We start from the raw sequence: 22449 nt of genomic DNA, 5'->3' as shown, positions 1-22449 counted from the left end.
TGGATTATGAAGCAAGCATTCTCAAAGGGGAAACATCTCAATTGAAGGACTGCCAAATCATATAGAAATACTGAAAATGAAGGGCTTTGCATTGGACCCAGGGAAATATGAGATACCTACAGTATATTGTGCTTATAATATATTACAGCAAATATTTTGATTTCATATTTGTTTTCATATTTGTGATATCATGTTTGTTGCAGGATCATAATGTCTTAAAAATGCTCAGTCAATTCTTAGTCAGTCTCTTAATTGTGCAGGCTGTAAAGCAAAGGCTGTCTCATAGGGATGCAATTAATACATATGAATTATGATAAACTACATGCTATTTACAGTATGTGTATGTGTATCTTAAATGCATACCACACTATTGAAAAACGTGCTAGAGAAAGGTACTTATAGATGAAACGTATAACATATTAGACATGTAAACTTAAAGCTTATTTAATGATGTGCAGTCTTTCACCAAGTTTTATCTATGACTTTACAGATGAGCTGTGATGGAACCTTTAAGGGTATTCTCATGAGGTCTTTGGGTTGCATAGCACCATTAGCACAGTTCGACCATTCTTCTATTAGCCTTGTGCAAGGTCAAGAATTTCCCATGTTCTGTTCATCTAAGAAAGTAAGTTGAAACTAAAAGTGCAGACGGCTACAATAATAGTATGCAAAAAAGAGCACTGCTAACCCTTACAACTTCTTATCTTTGTGGAATTAAGTTCCACCAATTAGATCAAACTCTCCCATTGAGGACAAGAAAAAAAAAACAATGTTTTCATCATAGTCATTACTATCACATTGTTCCAAGATCTGGAAAGGTATAGAGAAAGGTCTGATGATAGAGTACAACTGAAACACTTTAAATAATCAGAGAGGCCACTAATAACACTGAAAAATTACTGGCTTCATTTCAAGATAGGGGCGAGAGGATGAAGCTACTGGGGATAATTTAATCAGCAGGCTAAAGAGTTTCTAACTTCCAATTTTATCCCTTCAAGCTCTAACTAATCTGCGAGGAAAGGAGCCATTTAAGTGTTATTTTACAGAGGTTTCTTGCAGCTGCTGAGACAAAAGTGTCCGGATCAATCAGGACTCCGGTGGAATTGTGCAAAGAAATTGTCAAACATGGTTACTCTTCTTCACGGAGGTCTGACACACTGCCTTACTTCATTTTGATTAATGTCACCGTGAACCCTTTGTCCTCTGTGCCTTTGAGAGTTTAAACACTGCAGGTCTCATCTTAAGGGTGCATTTAACTGCCTGTTTGTACAGTATGGTGATGGCTGGGAGAGTGTGTAAGGGTGCCCTTGCAAACCTGACTGATAAATATCACCTCCTCCATGATAGGAAGCTGTGATGGAGTAAATCTCTGTGGATCAATAGACTACTCTGAGCATTGATGGTGATTAGTCTGATTGCTTAATTAAAAACAATGGCATGGATTTAATAACAAAAACAATCACGCTATAATGATCCGACAGTTTTCATTTTGTCATTTTGGTCATCACAACCACACTTTTATGCATCAGCTTACATCACAAGATTTAAAATCCCATTAATCGAATCTTCTGCCGTATAAAAGCCACAACTAATGAAATAAGGTCAATGTGCTTTTGTGGATACAAGCTGAAGAAAGTGTTTTTTTCCTCCCTAGAATAAACATGACACAAAACAAAACCTCACAGTATCCACTGCCTTTACTGTTCATTTACTACTGATCATGGTGATTCCAGTGTATGTAAATAAAACATGATGATTAACATGTGTCAGACATGTATCAGATAAATATATAGAGTACATATAGCCGTATACTTAAGCAATATGGCATATTTGCATACTGTTTTTTTCTGTTTTATGTTGTCTGCTTTACACTGTATATTGTAATATGGTACTATTATGCTGCTGTCTTGGCCAGGACTCCCTTAAAACAGAGATTCTGAATCTCAATGGGATTATTCCTGGTAAAATAAAGGTTAAATAAAAATATAAATTAATTAAAAAAATGAATGAGTGTGGGGTTGGTACCTGTGGCTCAGCCATTGGCGCAAGGCCGGAGGAGGCCTTATGTTACATGCAAACTGAACAGTCAACATACTCCATTTTATTCCTCAATAACTGTCAAATGTGATGTTATGAAATCGCTGCTCTCTCTTTGAATGATTTAAATGTTTGGGTCGTACAATTCAATGCAAAATGCGGAGTGATCACTAGTGGTGAACAGTCTGAATAGAGATATATTGGTATATGGCCACTCGAATGCCTCTATTCCAATCAAATAGTAATATATGACTGGATAGTTTGACTGGACCTAACTGTTGCATAATACAGTATCAAACATGATTATTACCACATATCAGACACAAACCAAATACTGCAAATACAGTACACACAGCAGTATCCTGCAGTATAAGAAAGAGAAAACTCAGCAGGAACAGCACATGTTCTCTACCAGGAAGAGATAGGGGAAAACTGTATTCCCTGTACAATTGTAAGGACTCCATTTTAAGTACCTGGGGCACTTCTCACTATAGGCATGTGGCACACATCAGCCCTAACGACACTTGACAATGTCCTTACAGAAAGTGTCTGCACGAGGGAACAGGCAAACCGCATTCACACTTACTGCGACAGATAGGCCTGTGGTCACTCCACGCAGCCAGAGTTTCAGTCACTCGCTGGCAAGCGATGCTCTTTGATCCCTGAAGCACGTAGCTGTCATCACAGAAGAACTGGATGCTGGCGCCAACCCTGTGGGGGTAGCAAAACAAATGACCGTCAGTGTCTGACCTGCGCACCAAGCCTACCACCCCTTCCCCCAATCCATGACATTTCTTTCACGTTTTTTTTTTTTTTTTTCATTTTCCTTTTTATGCCTGAATTCCAATAACAGAGAAAGTGAAAAAATCCACAAAAATGGTGGATAAAAATAACAGGTGCTGGGTTTAACAAGGTGTATTTCACGACCCAAAGTTGATCCCTGGATCATGTCCATAGAGGGTAAGGGTGTGGGGTAAGTCTAGGGGCAGTAGCACAATAACATATGCTTAAATGAAAAGTCCACTAATTACTTTGTGGTAATTGTGCATTGCAATGAGGACCATTAATATGAAGTGGGACCAAAAATTCTTCCTAAATGTCTCATTGCCAGACACTGGGTTCACCATGATATCATCTCTTAGGAGGTGCCACCACCTCTTGTGAGGGTGTAAATGAAGTCGCTAATGGTGATGACACAGCAGCGGGCATTTGGAGATGACCAAACTGCACAGCAGGTCAGTCGCTGATTAAAATAGACCCCATTCACACACACGCGCGCACTTACAGTACATTATACCAAGCCCCCGGCCCCAAGCCCAACAAGAGGGAGAGAACCTACTGAAAATCTGAGCCAATCCTCCTGCCATTCTCCGGAATCCCGGGATCTGGACAAATGTCAGCAGCCATCCCCCCTTGGCTCACTGCAATGGGGAGAGAATATTGGAAAAAGGACAGGAAAGGGATCCTTAGAAAGTATCATTCCATATTCAAAATATGCTTAGCATGGCAAGAATTCACAACTTTGACTGACGTGTAGCAGGCATTGCGGCATAGACAGATGACAGTACAGATGGGGTGTCCCTTTCCATTAAAATGGTTAGAAATTGAAAGAAATTAAAGAAGGATAGCCACATCAAATATCAGGAATAGTAAAATAATGGTAATAAGTGATACATAGCCAAAATATTGTATAAATCTGAATGAATGTCCAACATTATTTGAAATCACACTATAGCCAGAGACAAATCACCAAACACAAAATGCTTTGTCTCTCCTGCCTATCTGACTTATACTAGTCTGCCTCCTAGCACATCACAGGCCTGAGCGTGAGCAGTGCAATCTCACCACCACCGATGATTCACGCGCATAACTCAGTAGTTGGCCATACACTTATTATTTTTTAAGTGTTTCTGTCAGTCAGTCCAAACAAATAGGTACTGCTATCTATTACATTTCTATCAGCATTATAATATACACATTTAATTACGGCATTTGTCTGTATTGCATGCGCAAATAAAAAATGCATTGCATTCCGTTCGTCGTGTTGACAGGGGATTTAACGATTCAAAGCTCAAGGCTATTCCCGCGAAAAAAAAAGTGCCGTGGAAAAGGTCACAGCATGGTCCTTCTTCACAGTTCGTCACTCCTCTCCGGTGCCAGACAGGGCCTCTGTTCACACCTCAAACGTGGCGTCAGCCTCAAACACAGGGACAGTTCATTTGCAGGCCACAATCACAGCAGGTCAGCTTTCAGACTGCTCAACATTATGGTGCTGTGCTGCAGCAAACGCCACAGACAGAAACTTAAAAGGGCCTGTTTTTTTATATTGTTCTTTTTTTATCTATTCACTTCATTCCATTTGATGGCTTGCCATGCCATTAATAATTAGCATATAGGCTCGTAAAACATTTTATATGGCCCCCAATAAAATACTTTATACTGTCTCCCAAATGTCATCCACCACTGCATTTTAAAAAATAGAAATTACCCGTTACTATGAACTTCAAATTAGCATGTAAAGTTTACTAGATGCCATGCAATTAAGGTCTTAATACAAAGCTGTGATAGGGCTACCTACATTATTACATTACATTACATTACATTTAGCAGTGACAGATTCTGGTGCATATCATATGCATATACCATGTATCATTTCAAAATACACCAAATGATCACATTTCATGTGTAATTACCTGTATGTGTGTTTCAGTGTATTGTGCTGTTTGACATGTCCAGTGTATGATACTTCCCATATACAGTAGTTTTGATTGAGATATCATGACCTCTAGAATGACACTGACTGAGAGTCTTTGAGCTGTTGAAGTATTATATATGTTCATGAATATCAAATGTGTCTTATGTCCGTCCATAAGAGATAACGCTAAGTTAGTCTGTATATAAACTGAGATGTCGGTCTCACTGACTACTAGCTTATGCTTGACATACCAACGTTGTCATTGACAGCAGTGTGGTAAAGACAGTACAGTCCACTGAAAGCACTCATTTCCCCCCCTGGAATGAGCTCATAATACTACCACAGTGCTGTTCAGACAGAAAAGCACAGTTAGCGGACTCACTGAATGAAACATTAAGTGAGCTTATTCCTGAAAGAAGTCAGTTTTTGCAAAGTCATTTACACTGACTTGATCAAGTGTTACCACTTCATGGAAGTACATTTTGGACGAAGGTCAGGAGCTGGGGGGGACCGTGTATGTGTGTGTCTGTGTGTCTGTGTGTGTGTGTGTTTGTGTGTGTGTGTGTGTGTGTGTCTGTGTGTGTGTGTGTGTGTGTGTGTGTGTGTGTGTGTGTGTGTGTGTGTGTCTGTGTGTGTGCATACAGTATGTGTGACTGGTCAGTGTAGCCCTCTTGCACCGTAACCCTTTTGATCAACTGCCATGTCCTCCCGTTTGATGTGGTCTTCAAATGTCATTTCCTCTGATTGTTGACATCACTTTCAAAAATGATTCGGTATGATCAAAGCTTGTGGCCGTCTTTCAGATGTGCTTTTGGTGGGTGACGTATATATATATATATATATATATATTTATATCATTTTATTTCTCTCCCATGCTGCTTCTATGATCACTCCAATCTCTACATCAGATTTTCTTGTTTTGATACAGAGAACGTCACACAAAATTGATTTAATTAAGTTGCTGAAAGATTAGCCGTCATTGAGTATTCTCTAAAGCTGCTACAGATGGGTCCTTTTAGGTGCTTTCAAGTGTCAAATAAAAATGGGGTGAATTCATCCTACCCCACAGCCGTTTGGACCCGCCTCACCTCGCACTTGAACATGTGAAGGATGCTTGCAATGACGGCTGACTCAATGAGAGAGTCTCACATCGGACTTCAAGTGTTTACGTGTGTTTGCTCGTAACAATATCTCCATAGCCAATCTTCCTCCTTGCACTGAGCATGGTTCAAGTGTTTCACTTTTGCACCGTCAGCCTCTTGTGCATGCTGTTAATTGCCAAAACGCATGCTCGATGAAGCACGGAGTGGCACAAATTATTGATACAATTCAATGTAGTCTTAAAAGGCAATTGTTTTTTCCTCCATCCTATTATGGATATCATCAAGGGCATCTCCCTTACACAGGGTATTGTGAGTGCGGAGCAATACTGCAAACAGGAGCTGAAATTATGCAAGGCGAATATGTCATGTCAACATGGTTAACAAAAACAAGGGTGTAAGGCTGCATAACACCATGCAGCACCCAACACCCAGCACGCGCGATCAGTAATGTGACCCCCTCAAGGGGGCTATATAAATGGCAGTGGGCCCTCAAGCAGCCTGTGCAACTTGACACCAAGCCTCTGACTGCCCGAAGACACATGTGCCTTTTCTTGAGTGTGCTGTTTCTTTTTTAATGCGGCATAATTAAAATGCTAATGAAGCTGAAATGACACCTTATGACCATATTGCATAAATACTCACAGACTGTGTTCTTGTGGCTGGTGTCTTTGCTTGGAAGCATTTTCACGCCTCTGGACTTCAACTCGATGGCCTTTTTCACTGGTGAGAGAGAGAGAGAGAGAGAGAGAGAGACGGAGAATGGAGAAAGGGGGGGAAGAGAGAAAGAGGATGAGAGCAAGAGAGATAGAGAGAGAGGGAGAAAGAGAGAGGGAGAGAGAGAGAGAGAGAGAGAGAGAGAGAGCACAGCAACTGAAGTGGGGTAGCACACATTATAATCCATTTATGTAATTAGACAGACACCCCATGAACCACGGCCGAAAGTAAATCTGGGGGCCCTTTGTGCCAACTCCTCGGCGAGTCCTTGGCTGCCCCCACCATCAGAGCCCCTTTTTAGACCTGGCCTCCGCTGTGGACATTTTTTAAAGGACTGACACTGACTGATCACCAACAATGTCCACATGATGGTGATCATAAGTTCACTGCCCAAAGACCACCTGGCCGTGAGCGTGAACATCCAGTTTGTCCATCCATGGCAAAGAAAAAGACAGTGCTTGCCCTGAACCAGGGAGTGCATAACCGAAGAGACTGCCCACTCAGTAGTACACTTGGAGTCTATATTCACATCAACTGGACCAAATTTTGATTACAGAGTCCTGAATTTAATCCTGTAATTAAGGCATGTGGGGAGCCAATTACACATGGAGGCGAATGCAAAATAATGGAGGAAAAAAAAAACATTTGCATAATGTCTTCTCCGTATGACATCACACAGACTCCAGGTATAAATAGAACAGTGCGGGTTGTGATTTGGCCATGATAACTCTAATAAATAAAGCTGTCCTGAGAGTACTGATACAAAAAAATGTGGTTAGAAGGTCATCCATAATGAACTGATGACCCTTATGATACAATGAAATTTTATTTTACATTGAGGCTGCAGTTAAATATCTGATGTAGTAGCTGTAAGTTTTGCAACATTATGGTCATTTTTCTGTAATTATACATTTATAATTGCATCTATTATGGCAAGCAAGCTAGTCTGGCATGGATACTACACCTCCCAGAAAAAGTAGTAGGGTTTCCAAAATTCATAAAATCTGCATGATAAGCACATGTTTTGATGTTCTTTGGGCATTTTGCCAAACCACAGGCTTAAAGACATCCCAAGCATGCACCAACTCACCTCCCATCCCCCTACCCTCCCTGCTGAGTCCTCACCTGAATTGGCAATGGCCGCAGCTCACTCCTACCCTGCAGATGCTGACCCTTACCTTGGTACTGGGCACTAAATCCTTTCCGCCGGTGGTTGCTGTCAGAAGTGAAATGCAGCCGCAGCCAGTTCTTGCTGCTGATGACGGGTGAGGGCAGATTCATGCCAGTGAGCCTGAATGAGCAAGCAGAGAAAGGGAGAAATATTTAAAATAGGTAAACAATCAAACAAGGATTCATTCAGTCAGTTTGGCACTACAGTTCTCTGGCCAAGATCATTGGAACTCAGACACAGAATAAAGCTTATATTTAGAGGATCCCTACAATTGTAAAGTAATGTCAAAGGCTCAAAGGGCCTTCAAAAACCACAGTAGAACATGGTATGTCCTTAATGTATGCATTGTTATGGCAAAACCACTAAAATTGAAGTTCCTACTATTATCTTTTTCCCTGTAAACTAGCTCAGTATGTTCTAAAAGTAATAAATAGCTAATACAACAGAAAATAAATAGTTAAATGATTAATGCACAAGAAGTGCTTCATGACAGAATCAATGAGGATCTCGCAATTCACAGAATCCTCGCTGAGTTTCTCTCCACAATGAAAAACCTATCAACAAAGACATGATTCCTGATACCTGTCCCGATACCAACACATCTTAGAGGTTATGAGTGTTCTAAAGAGTGAACAAACAAACATCTGTGAAGTTTTTAATGTTTCTCAAACACGTCAATAACCTGAATGCACGTACACTGCTCAAGAAGTTCTTAAGGGGAGCTGTCCACCTAAACAGTGCTGAAATGTCCCCTAATTTGGTGACATCAGGTAATGATTTTTATGCTATGAGTTTTAGGAAATGCTCCAAAAACAGACATCTGTAAGAGTGACTTTACAAACTACTTGGACTTACAATGCTTTTGGAAAACTCAGCCCAGGCCTAAACAGAGATCCTTCCAAATTTGAGAAAGATGACCAACTCTAACGCGTTTCTGTTCTCAGTTAGTGAGATCAGTTACCGGTAGTACAGAAACAAGGAATCTCTGTATGTATGTATGTATGTATGTATGTATGTATGTATGTATGTATGTATGTATGTATGTATGTATGTATGTATGTACAGTATTTATGTATGTATGCATGTATGTATGTAAGTATGTATGTATGCTCTTCATATATCTTTTCAACCATTCATCCGACTGACTCCACACTTGCTGGGTGTTGCTGAGGACCCAAGTGAGTGCACTATTGAGTGTGATGCTAACACTATCATTGAAAAACAATACTTAACAGATCTTGACTTCACCAAAATATATCGACCAACTGGAAGTGGAGTGCCTGCAGCCACAAACACATGGATCATCTTAAGATGGTGTGTGTTATTATGGCCATGTTTTGTGCAGCCACTGTAGTAGTCTTTAGACAATTTTGAAAGTCTACGTCTATTCCTGGTATAATCTGCAAAAGACGCTGCACTGGACCTGCAGTTTAGTTGATTTTCCACGTGGGCACAATTTTATGCCCACATTAGAGTAACTGATTAAAGTCTCCTGGTGAAGACTAAGTGGTTGCACAGAAATATGCAGCAGCCTTTTAGAAGAGAAAGGTGTTATTTAGCTTCTTAGGGAGGTTGAGGCCTCCCACACAAGGCTTACATCAGAATCCTTTCATTTCATGGCCTTGTAATATGACAATTTATTTAAATTTTGGAATGTTTATGGGATTTGATTCCAAGAATTACATTAAATGCTCTGGATATTAGTAGTGTAGAATTTGCAGGCATGGATACATGTTACATGCATGCATGCACATATATACGATGCATATTCAAAATTACCACATGTTACAGTTAAGCCATATGTATGACTGAGATATTTTTAACACTACTCTATATTCATTACTGATATGTTAAACAGCACACTGGAAATTAAAATAGAATGATAACGCATGGTAAGGGCAATATCCAGTTTAACTAATTCAAACTCAGAAGAATTTTGACAAAGTGAAAGAATACTGTGCAGCTTTAATGCACACCCGAACATTGGTTCATGAAACAAGCTAGCATGCTGCTGTCCAGCCTTTATGGACCCTTTCAAGAGAGTTCCATTATCAGCATCATAGTTGGCCCCACAAGACTTCCTTTTTAACATTCCATATGTTATCTTAATGCAGAGGAAGTAGATTGGGGCCCAAATAGAAAGTTCAAGCATTGTTTTTGTTTTTATTGTTGAAAGGGTCTATACCCCTTCAAGTCATCCTAGACTGGACACTCTCTGGCTTTCCCACCACCTACTGTATGTTAATAGACAGCTGACCAGGTCACATATGGTACTTCACCTTTGCCCTCTCATCCTGCTATTCATACATTCTTTAGGTTTTGACATTCTTTAGGTTTTGCTTACATTTCCTGGCACCAAACCTTATCTATGACATTTTCTGCCAGGTCTGCACTTTCACTTAAACCAGTCTTCCTTTCCCACACACTAAAGATACTACATAATTCAGTTTCACAAAATAATGATATTACACAAAATAAAGATACTACATAAAATATATATAAAAGATACTACAATTTAACATTATTTTATTGTTTATTTTTTCTTTCCTTTTCTCCCTTTTTGGCTTGACCTAGCCTACATTCTGTAAACAATTACCACCGACATTGTTTTGTGACAATAAAGTATATCTATATATCTATCTATGTACACAAGGATGAGGGTAAAATCCTTGGGCACAAAATGATTTATACGATAAAATGCACGGATCCAAACTTACGCTCCATGATTAAACTTGCCTTAAACCAAACGGCACACACATTGGATAACCTTATGAGCTACAGAGAAAACACAAGTCTATAATGAAGTTAATCCTTTCCAGGGGGCTAACAGGGCCTGTGCTCATGTCCAGTTTCTGTGAGTGCTAAGCGGATGAGAGTTGTAGACTCCGCCTGGATGGGTCTCCAGTCCATCGCAGGTAACCCTCAGACGAAGCTGGTACCTATGTTACAGCTGAGTAGACAGACAATGGAAATGAAGGGCCTTGTCCAAGACCACGACTCACAACATCAAGTGACGATCTGGGATTTGAACCAATTGCCAGCCTAACCTAGCCTGACGAGCCAGACCCACATTAAAATGTAGGGTCTGGGCACTCACCGGTTGTCTTTCAAATTCTCTCTGCACGCAATAGGACAGCGCTATGAGTCCCATGCGTTTCCCACCAGCTGAGCTAGTTGGCTAGTTCAAACTTTTGCCAACTTAATAAAAGCTTAACTCGTGTCACACTGTTCGCCAACAGCAACATTATCTTATTTGTTTTCAAGTAGCAGGGAATTCAAGCCAAACTGTTGCAACTCTGCCATCAATCATTATGTTAAGCCCGCCTAACGACTCTATACACGATTTGATTGGCCTGATAGAAGTTTAATTTTTCGAGCTCACAAGCCAACGGAGAGGTGCATCTAGATTTCTAGGCTTAGCCTAACCCCTTACACCAAGTGTCTCTGGGGGATGTTAAACAATCCAGACACCAACAGCAGTAAAGTTATCACGTAGTGTTAAGAGTCTCAACTGAATATTTCCCACTAAACCTCAACACAATTATCTAGGTGATTTTTTTTGTTTTACTTTAATCTCAGGAATTATTTCTGTGATGTAACATGTTTCCTATTTATTCGGAGTAAAGCAGTCAAAATTATGTCACTGACTAAATGTTATGGTTGTTTTTTTAGGCAATTAGACAACTCCGCAATTACCAGCTGGTTCTGACTTTCATAAAAGAAATTTATGGATAATAGACAGAAAACCATGGAAGGAGCTATTCATGAGAATAAAGGCACATTAGTGGGATTCACTCCAAGAATAAAACTGCTAAACTCCATTATGTCTCAACAGGAGTGTGCCATTAAGCTTGATTGAATTACCCCCTAGGAAGGTAATATCAAAGGAAGCCATGCCTGTGACTGAATAGGAGCAGTATTATCTACCTGGCACACACTGAAAACAGTTTGTGAGCTTCTTTTGGGCCATTCACAGTCCAGCAGCCCAGTTACAGGCAGCCATAAACATTTTGGTTGGACATTTATAGATAATAAGCAGCATTTGAGGTACTGATTGTAAGTGCGTGTGTTTGAATTCCTCATGAAGGAGAGACAATGTTTATTTAAAATGAAGGGATTTTTCAAAGCGAACATTTCGCCACTGAGAATGGAACATCAGAAGAATTTCATGTCAATAATTTCAACTGTACCCTTATTAAATGCACTGCTTCAGAGGGCCCATTCTAACAGATTTACAACCGACACAAAGAGAGACGAAGAAAGTAACTAGCCACCAGGGCTGACAGCGGAAAACCACAGAGTAGCTCAGCAGACCTGATGATAGGCCAAGCTCATGTCCTGACCAACCTCCATTCTGAGCTTCAGGAGAGGCGATGTGGGTATTGGTATACTTTATTGATCCCCAAGGGGAAATTCAAGAAATATATGACAGGTGACCTTAAAATGTTTCCTGATTTGTAGGTGCAATTTACCATATTTTACATAGTATACTGTATTGGTGATTATGTTGGATATTAACTTTAAAATGTACATTTTTAGTATTTGATAACAATTATTGTGCATATTAGCTATTCATAAAGTGTTGGGATACATTCTGGTCATATCTTGTCCCTAATGTATAGAAAAACAAATTCAACGAAATATCATATATTTTGTTTGTGTAGAAGCCACATGATAAGAAGCGTCTGGTTCATGTCATTAGTGTAATTAATGTAGTATATCAGGATCTCATCCTGACCAATGATAACATGATACACAAATTGTCATATCAAATTATTCCTTTCTTAAATCCTTGGTTGTAATGAATATATAAAGTTGTTTCTGTCATAGTAGAAGTTCATTAAGATGTCACACATTATGCTTAGAGTGTTCCTCTTCATTCAACAAGATGACCTTAGTCATTGAGGGGGCACATAGTTTCTACACTTAAAAGCCTGCGACGGATTTACTAATGTGTGTGTGACACGCTTTTATACGTGACGTGATTGCAACATTCCTTTGCACATTGTACGATTCTTCAATGCCACTGGGCAACAAAAAAATATATAGGGTAAATCAAGAGGGACCGTTTAAAATCTTTGAAGTATAGATAGCATCCATATAAATCAGTTCTACAAAATGGCTCAAGCCAAGCAAATCAGAACCATCAACATATAGCATAGCAGCATATTGTTTCTTTGATTTGCATTTATGGTGAAGACTTGCTTTAAGGGGAAGATCTTGAAAAGATGGCTGGTCATAAGACCATGAAATATTGGTGAGATCTCCTCCACCTCAGTCAATTTGTGTGAAGTATCCCTGATAACAAACTTAAGATTTACAAACAGCATGTATCGTAACTGTTCAGACATTCAATAATCACATCAAAACGTAAACACAGCTCACATTTAATGTTGTACTTAAGCTAACATTTTAATGTGCAGTAAAACGCGACAAAACAAAACATTAATTACATTGTGGGTCCGCATTAGAGTCTTTAACATTATTAGGGGTGGCTTATTTGGCTGGATGATTTGTTTGTTACATAGGATGTATTGGATTTGGCACAGAACAGCAGAGATTAGATTGGCATGAGAGGGAGAGAGTGAGTGGCAATTACTGCTCCAACCTGCTTGGATCCCTCTACTGCCTTTCAGAGGACTTAAGTTTACTGGAGCATGAAAACCAGGTTGAGATGGGGAGGCAAAAAAAATAGGTAGATGGAGAGGAAAAAAAGAGAAGAGAGAGAGTGCCTTCTGCCAAAAAGGAAGAACAGTCCTGACAGATAAAAAAGGTAAATCTTTTTGAAGTTTGGAGTCAGGTACTGGTGAGAGGGTACATGTATGGAAAAACTGACTTAGCTGTGGAGGAGCAGGGAACTCAGCAGGGGTATGGATATAAGGGATGATATTTTTTTTCTGTAAGTCGCTTTAGATAAAAGTGTCAGCTAAATGACTAAATGTAAGGCCAGGGCATTCATGGGATCATCGGGCTGGGTGATAATATGAAGCTCATTTTTAAAATGCCATATATAATGCCCAGCCAATAATTTCAATAATAAAAAAAAAAAAACGGAATTTATGAACATTTTAAGACTTGGCTGACTTGCCACCAAAGCCTCTAAAACAAAATAATAAGTTGCACTTTCAGACACATTGCCAGGGTGAAGCAAGTCATCCATTTTTACTGACAGGGAAAAATAAAGATCAATATTTAAGCGTCTGGAAATTTGAGAAGACTTCAAAGAGAAAAAGGCCTTTATTTTATTCAACAGTTCCTATTAAATTTATTCTGCTCCAGAAAGCTCAGGTCAGTGAGGTCAGGAAGATCACGCACATCTGCCCTTCGAGAGGCTAGAGGAATCTCAAATGAGGAAGTCTGTGGACATCCTCATGATGAAGTGTTAAAGTGGATTCCTTTGATTGCTCCTCCACAGAATGTCCACAGTAATCCACTGCTACTCTAATGAATACACAGCAGTGCTTAGAAACAGAGGAAAAATGAAGAAAGGATGGCCAAGGATCTTAGTAAAAGCATAGTGGAGAAGCTAACCAGTGAAGACATACTATATATTCTGTGTATAAATTCAGCGCAGTACAGTAGAGTGTAGCATACCAAAACATATTGTTCATATCTCAATGCAAAGTGCAATGTATACAGTATGGCTGAAACAATGTGTTCAGACGTATTATATGTATGTGTGATATTATGTATACACAGTGGAGTGCTGAATAACATCTGGCCTGGAATATTTGGTAACCAAAGCCTAATTTGGTAAGTTTAAACCTAAGTTTTGTACAAAAGACATACTTGCTAATGTAACTAATTTCAACATATTTGGCCACTAATTTAATCTGAGAGGTAGTGTATCACAATAGCAAAATCATGACTTTACTACAATACGCTGCATAAGTATCTCAATATCAATATTGAAATGATACCCTGGCAATAACCTTAAACAGCAGTAGTAGAAGTTATAGAAAAGGCTTAGACAAGAGAACCTGGAACAGGCTTTATCTTTTTAAACTGGAAACAAATCAAAACACTATTCCAAACACCAGTGTTGGTACTAATAAAATGTAACATTTTTAATTTCAGGTCATCAAAGATATAAGAAAAATCTTGCAGTCTGCAGATTCAAAGTAAAAAAGTTTTTTGCACAAAACTGAAGTGTGCAGATTTGTCTTATATCTTTTATAAGCTACCTACCAATCCTGCACCTCAGCAGATGAGCGGAGATCTCTCACTTTATTTCAGGTCATCGCAACATATTATATGTTCTACTTTCTGTGACACAACTAAGTATATATACTCTTTTGATCCTGTGAGGGAAATTTACTACTGGAAACTACTGGAAGGACAGGTGTTCAGATTTCTTTCTATCCATTTGACTGTCTGTCTGTATGTATGCTTGTCTGCCTGTCTGTCTCTGTCCAAAAGTCCAGAAACTGATCCATCCATACAACCCAACAAGAAGCCAATCAGAATACTGGGTTTTCAAGGCTACAGGGCAGGCACACACCTATGACAGCAAATAGAATTGCACACGGCTAGATGTAGCTTGGTGTGTGTGTGTGTGTGTGTGTGTGTGTGTGTGTGTGTGTGTAGTTTAGTTAATAGTTTTAGTGGAGATTAAACACAACTGAATCTTTAAGTCTTTACTACAGTAAGTGTGTCTGCATATCTTTCTCTCTCTCTCTCTCTCTCTGTGTGCATGTGTGCATGTGTGCATGTGCGTGTGTGTGTGTGTGGTGTGTGTGTGTGTGTGTGTGTGTGCGTGTGTGTGTGTGTGTGCATGTGTGTGTGTGTCTGTATGTGTGTGTGTGTGTGTGTGATAACAAGAGGGTGCCGTGCTCTTCATGCACGTCTGTTCTGTGTGTTCAAGAAGGTGCATGTCAGTAAGAAAGAGAATGCATGTTTTGATGGTTGATGTGCATGTGTGTGTGTGTCTGTGTGTGTGTGTGTGTGTGTGTGTGTGCGCTTCTTTGTGTGTGTGTCTGTCTCTCTTTTTATTTGTTTATGTCTGTCTGTTTTTGTGATGGTTTGAGTGGGGTTGTCTCTGTCTCCTCTCACTTCCTTGCCATATAATAACAATAAAAAAACAGGATATCCCTCAATATAATTTTTATCCATCTCATACACTTTTGAATGAGAGATGTATAAAAGCGAATCGGTGATCTTGACATTGCCTCCAAAGTTCAGTGATGAAATGAACATATTTATCGCACCATGTGGCGTGGCAGTGATAAAAGAAACCGCTTTATTTTTCAGCAGGCAGAGAAAACCTGACATGACAGTTCAGCAGACATCTGTCTGCAAATTCCATGCACTGGAAATTGCTTTAGGAAAGTCAATCAGCTGGTTCACCGGAAAGAAGGCCGCATTCGGCATCAATGCCTGACTATGCTCACCTGCCAACTGCCAATCTCCCTCACAAAGTCTCATTCCTTTACGTCTGTTTGAGTAACATTCCGGAGGGCCACATCTCAGGAGACTAAACTGCTTGTGGTGATAACTGCACAAAGCATGAAGGTGTTTCACTTTGAGGAGTAAGGTTAATTCCACATGAAGGGATATCAAGAATAAATTTCATTACAATTCAGCTGGCAGAGAATGGTTTGTACAGGTATGTGAAAGGTGTGTGTGTGTGTGTGTGTGTGTGTGTGTGTGTGTGTGTGTGTGTGTGTGTGTGTCTGTGTGTGTGTGGGGGGGGGGAGGGGGTATGTCTGTATGTCTGTCTGTGTGTATATACAGTGTGTGTGTGTGTGTGTGTGTGTGTGTGTGTGAGAGAGAGAGAGAAAGACAGACAGAAAGAGAGAACGAGACAAATAGTGAAAGCAAGAGAGAGAGAGAAACTACCATTAAGATGTATCACTGACTGGAAATGCAGAATCATACAGAGCAGTGTTAAAGCTTAATCAGCAAACAACTTAAGCAAATGCAATATTGAACTACAATTGCTGAGCCAAAATCCTTTATTGATTTCTTAACATGTTTCGACGCATAATAAAGACTGAGCAAGATACTGTGGATGTGATTTTGAAGTAGCAACATTGTCCCCAAGCCTCACTTATGGCTATGTTTTTTTTTTTTTTTCAGCTCTACGCAAAACTGCACTGATTGACATCATTTTTGTTCCAAATAAAATGTAGACTAGTTATCTAAGTTGAAATATACTTCTCTGCATTTTATGCTTGACATTTTCATTTAGCATTCACATTTTTGCCTTTGTGTGAACTGTTGTAACCTTGCCGGAAAAATAAGGAACTTGCCAACTTTCTAGGACTAGGTTGCCTGATTTCCAGTGTCTAGAGTCAGATTCACCACAAAAATCTCGACCCTGTGCACTCAAGGGCCACCCAGTACATAGAAAAGTGAAAAGTGACAAGGGGGCTTAACCAACAGTGAGGAGTTGGGAGTGAGGATCACAATGGAAACTAGAATGTAATGCCAGAGGAATTACAGCTGCTGCCTTTAGGCCATTATGACATCACAGCCTTTGAAGTTTATGGGGGAAAAATTAGCTTTTTAACATTTTTAATCCCCTATTTCTCAAAAAGTAAAAACTTTTTAAAAAATCTGAAAAAATAACTCTCTTGCCCCACTCCAGACCTTCAGAACGGTTATTTTAACATGTCTGTACTTTCTCTCTTAATAAGCAATAAGAACAGATCAACATAATTGTGTTCACAGTATTATTGTCTATAATCATGTATGATACCAATGAATCATTCTTTAGGACATGATATGAATAATTTAATTAGTCATGTGAACTGAGCTAGCTAGCTACCTAACGCTAGCTTAAAATGCTATACAAGTGGATGGGAGTAGCTATGGCAATACAGCTATGCACTAACAAGTGACTAGTAGTTGAAGGACTTCGCTTAAACTTAATATACTGTTGCAAATTCACTTGAGTATAAACTATCCACTTTAACTAATGTCAGTAATGTTATTCAGCTAGTTGTCATTTCAAAGAAATTACACTTCTCCGTTTAAAATGTTACCTTAGCTAAGAGGCTAGCTAGCATGCTAACAACCGGACAGTAACTGGCAGCAGCATGGTCTGATATTAAGTTATTTTATTACAAATCCGAACACTAAAAAATTACACTTTTAGGCTTGAAATGATCCCAAACACTTACAGATTATGACAAAATTTTCCAAAAAAACCTCAACAAATCCAGAAAGACATAATGACCAATTTATTGGTAAAATTCCACAAGTCTCCATTGACATTAGTGCAGCGAGGGTTTACTCTGGTCTGCATAAAGGGGGATTTCCCCCCCTCCCCCTTGCAATAATCGAACGCGGAAATTGTCGAAGGTTTGCGCTTCTCGCTCCGCTTTAACCCTCTCTGGTTGAATTCACAGGTGACACCTGTGCCAGTGTTCTAATTAGCCCGGGAACTACTCTGGGAGCTTAACAAGCGCAGCTGCCTTTAGGCCATTATGACATCCCAGCCTTTGAAGTTTATGGGGGAAAAATGAGCTTTTTAACATTTTTAATCCCCTATTTCTCAAAAAGTATAAACTTTTTTAAAAATCTTAAAAATATATCTCTTGCCCCACTCCAGACCTTCAGAACGGTTATTTCAACATGTCTGTATGTTAAGCAGTTAGAGTCGAATTAATTCTTGAAAAGGTAAAAAGAAAAAAAGGTTATAATAAGAAGAAGCCAGGAGATTTCAAGATAGTGGATTCCATCCACTATAATAAGCTTTTTCAGCTTTATTAATTATCTTGATATCTATGTAAGAATGCGCATGAGAAGCAGATCTCTGTACGTTGTCTTCCAAAGTATCGAATCAAGACGATCTATCCATCTAACTGTTTGCGTCGATCTGCGACAAATAGCTCATGGAGAACTGGAGAAGCCCAAAACATGCAACCAGGACGCCAACAGGATACTACTTCCTATTAAGGACCTCTCCATTTTGGCTTAAGTTTGAGTTCATCAACTCATTCATGTGTTATGTATGGTATGATTAGGTATGATTAGTCAATGTCAACAGTCAACAGGTATGATTAGTCAATGTCAACAAACTTGCTAGGACTGAACCCAATGACTAGCGTTGTCAGCTAACTTGCTAGGACTTAACCCATTGACTAGCTGTGTTATCCACATATTAAACGCCTTTTGAAAGAGAATCGACGTGAATCAGATAAATACTGAAGCAAATCTGTCTTTTTGTTCCCCATAGAGTAACCCAACCTTGATTTTCCACACGCTAAAACAATGAATCCTGAATTAGCCTACCTTAGGCTACAATAAAATATATAGGCTTCTTCTGTTGTTGCTTTTCTTTTAGGTTCTTACAAAGCCAGTCATCCATCCTTATCTGGAACACTTTGGGCTATGCAAGCAAGCGACATAAAGCGATGATGAATGTTATACTAACCTATTTAACAGGCAAAACCATGGGCAAAACCAGCTGTAGAGTCGATGGTTTTAACTAAACCAGAGTAGACGGGCTCTGTTTTAACTGTTTTCACTAGCCTACTGTATGGGTAGCTGTAAAGTAGTAGTAGTGCTGTCCATGGTTCTGAAATAACGGTGCTATTCAGAACAATTCTAGTTTAAAAAATAAATGTAATTTGTGCTATGGAATATATACTGTATATATTTTTTGTATTTTTGTATTTAGTATTTTACAGGAAATATCACTGAGGAGGCAGGATAGGCTGGTCGATCTGGGGGCACACCATAGCAAGGGCTACAGTATGTGATAGAAAATAGCATCCACAGTTGTCATTACATGTTATTAAGTGAATGAGTGTATAATCTTCAAAAGGAATTATTCTCTGAAATCATGCAGCACTGATTAATGTGAAACAGGAGCCTTTAATCTGGCAATATATTCCTTTTATTTCTTTAACATGTTGGCATGTAAGCAAACCTTCCACTGTCTTTGAATCTATGTACAAATCCATTTGATACTCCCTCAAAAACTCCCTGAGAAATTAAGGGTTTCTTTTTCATAGTGTGTGAAAGTCTTCTCAACTATGCCAGTGTTGGCAGTAGTTTGCAGTCCCACAGACTTTCAAGACTTCCGGCTTCATGCTCCGTACAAACCCTAAGAATCAGCCAACACCTCATTAGCCATAATTTTGAGTTGGTCTTTGGAAGGAGCTTCTGTTATTGGTTAATTGGCTGACAGGCGGTGTATTTTATAGATGCTGTGCTAATTATACCTATCAGAGGAAATGGGCCTTGCACCTGACATGACTTACACTTTTGGTATAATGCCCCGTAGTGCAATTGTGAGGTGCTGTGATGCATTAGCCTCTGCAACATTAAACACCGTCCTCAGCCAAAGCCAACTCAAGCACTCAAAGCTTTTATATATAAGTCTTAAAGAAATCAATGTGTTTTCTGGCATTGCATAGTAGAATCAGATGCTCATATAATGACAACACTGATATTTGTCTGAATTCTAGGCAAAAATAGTTTGCATGTGTTCTAAATAATATAGTACATTAATATTTATGTATCAATATAGTATTAATAATTGACCAGCTTGTCATCTAAAATGTACATTTTAAGAATGTTTAGGAAGTATGTCTAGCTTACAGTGTACTGTCTATATAGTTTAGTGTACTGTGCACTATAACCTATAAGATTAGGACAACTTAATTAGGTTAGGCCTGTGTCACAATAGAAGGAAAAGAGGGCTCCTTGCCTAAACTTTGGCCTTGGCCATATTTATGTAACTTGAGTCAAACTCTAGAACACTCCATTAGGTTAGACATGCCATTTCCTCCATTAAATCTGAGTCAGAAGTGAGTCGAGGGACCTGAAATATATCCTCTCCGGCTAACATACATCATTAATTCAAATTGATGAGACATATCTCTGTCTAGTCAGGTTTTAATCCTGCAGCTCCTACTGTATGGGCCATTTCTATATTGCACACATCTACTTTCACATATGTATGCTTCCACATTGTAATGTATCAGGCTACCACAGCTATCAGGAGTATTTTTGTATTTCTTGTTTTTACTTGGACATGGTCATTCACTTTTCTCTTCCCCATTTTCTTTCACTTCTTTTTCATCACTTCATCCATTAAACTATCATTTTCCCTCAAATCTTGGTTGATTGGTAAATTAACACTCCTCAGATTTACTATCCCGAGCTGTGTTCGAAATGTTCACTCATTTACTCATTCACTATGAAGTGTTTGCTTTTTATTGACTATTGCCCTTCTATGCTTTTATCAGCTATTCCTGTTTGTTTTTGTTTATGTAAAGCACATTGAATGACCTCTGTGTATGAAATGTGCTATATAAATAAAGTTGACTTGACTTGACTTGACTTGCTATGTGGCTGATTCACTACATAGGGCCCTATATAGTGAACGAGCTTTACATTTTTTGTGCGGTGCGGTGCGGCACACCGGCCGCACGGCACGCCCCCGGCCCGGACCGGCAGGGGCCTGGTGCGAGGGCGCCCCTCCCCCACCTCCGGGTAACGTGGGACGGGCCTCTCCCACGGCACAAGGCCGGAGGAGCTAAAAGATCATGCAAACGGTTTCTTTTCAATCATTTTCATCAGAGTGGGACATATTAGGCTTATAGGTTGCCCCAGTCAGGACGAGTTATGACTCACGGTTGCTGAACAGTTTTGAAATTTACTTTGATGATTTAGTAGGTGTAAAATATTGAATGTTCTGCTGTATGACTGGCTTTATTTTAATTCTCATATTGAACTTTACTACGTACAAATTTACAAAATTGGATCAAAGATATTGTCTCCTACAGGCGTCAATGAGAGAACACTTACATGATTTTGGTTTCGATTTTCTAATTGGAGTAAGTCTTTGTGACAACACGTCATGATACATTTGATAATGTTTGATCGTTGTTTTGGTATGAAGCATCTTTTACGTAGCCTAATGAATGCGCCTAGGTAAGTAGCCCAGGCCTATATGGGCTCTGTGTCTGAGCTGTCTGTGCACGTCCGCAATTGATTACGTTCCTCAAATGGAGAACACATCAATCCCATGGTATTTTTTTGCCCTAAAATGCATGAAACATGCAAGTTCAAAATCCCGACGGTAGCCACGTTACATCTCCGTTTCATATTTGCCTAGGCTACTAGCCTACAATAAATGAATTGAACGAACTCAACTGACAACAGGTATATCTACTGATTCGGTCATTGAGACTACTACAGACTACAGAATACAGTAGGCTACAACACACTTTCTGTCTTTCTGAAGTTCATTTTTGTATTCCAGGGTACAGTAGCCTAATTGCCTAATGTCTTGACAATAGTTTTTCTTACCGGCTTGCTGTTTAAACTGACTGCGCCGCTCTGAACTTTCCTGCCAGGTTTAGGACGTAAACCGCTACATCTCGGCTCTGGTATTGCCTAAACTCATTGTGTGGGAAATCAGATTATCTGTCAATTTTGGGCTTTGAAAGTAAGGGATATTTGCTCAGTAATAGTAGGCTACATTTTGTAACATTTATAAAGAAACCGAGGGGAAGTTAAATTAGAAATTAGAATCGTTGGACATTGAAAACACGTACAAAAAAAGATTCGGGGCTTTTGAAAAGAGATTCGGGGCTTGAGCTCCCGAAGCCACCCCCTCGCTCCGCCAATGCAACCACCCAGCAGTAACTTCTGCATTCAGTGAGATTTGCACCGCCCTAATTTTATTTTTGACTCTTCCCGTCACCGTTGCAACCTCTGAGCGCTCATTCTCCAAGTTAAAGATCGTTAAAAACCACTTGAGGAGCACA

General features: G+C 39.4%; 1 protein-coding gene across 1 annotated transcript in view; it reads right to left on the bottom strand.

The window, feature by feature from the left end:
- Positions 1 to 22449, bottom strand: part of LOC121685425 (CUB and sushi domain-containing protein 1-like) — a 295334-nt gene that overhangs the window by 100515 nt on the left and 172370 nt on the right. Inside the window, exons 6-9 of the mRNA XM_042065939.1 lie at positions 7728 to 7840; positions 6478 to 6555; positions 3377 to 3458; positions 2624 to 2748 (exon numbers count right to left, since the gene is read on the bottom strand). Of these exons, the coding sequence (XP_041921873.1) occupies positions 2624 to 2748; positions 3377 to 3458; positions 6478 to 6555; positions 7728 to 7840 (398 nt within the window). The remainder of the gene's footprint in view (positions 1 to 2623; positions 2749 to 3376; positions 3459 to 6477; positions 6556 to 7727; positions 7841 to 22449) is intronic.

This window comes from Alosa sapidissima, chromosome 16 (genome assembly GCF_018492685.1).
Source record: "Alosa sapidissima isolate fAloSap1 chromosome 16, fAloSap1.pri, whole genome shotgun sequence".
Taxonomy (NCBI): domain Eukaryota; kingdom Metazoa; phylum Chordata; class Actinopteri; order Clupeiformes; family Clupeidae; genus Alosa; species Alosa sapidissima.
Note: the sequence above shows the minus strand (reverse complement) of the source record. Positions and strands in the feature narration are given on the sequence as shown.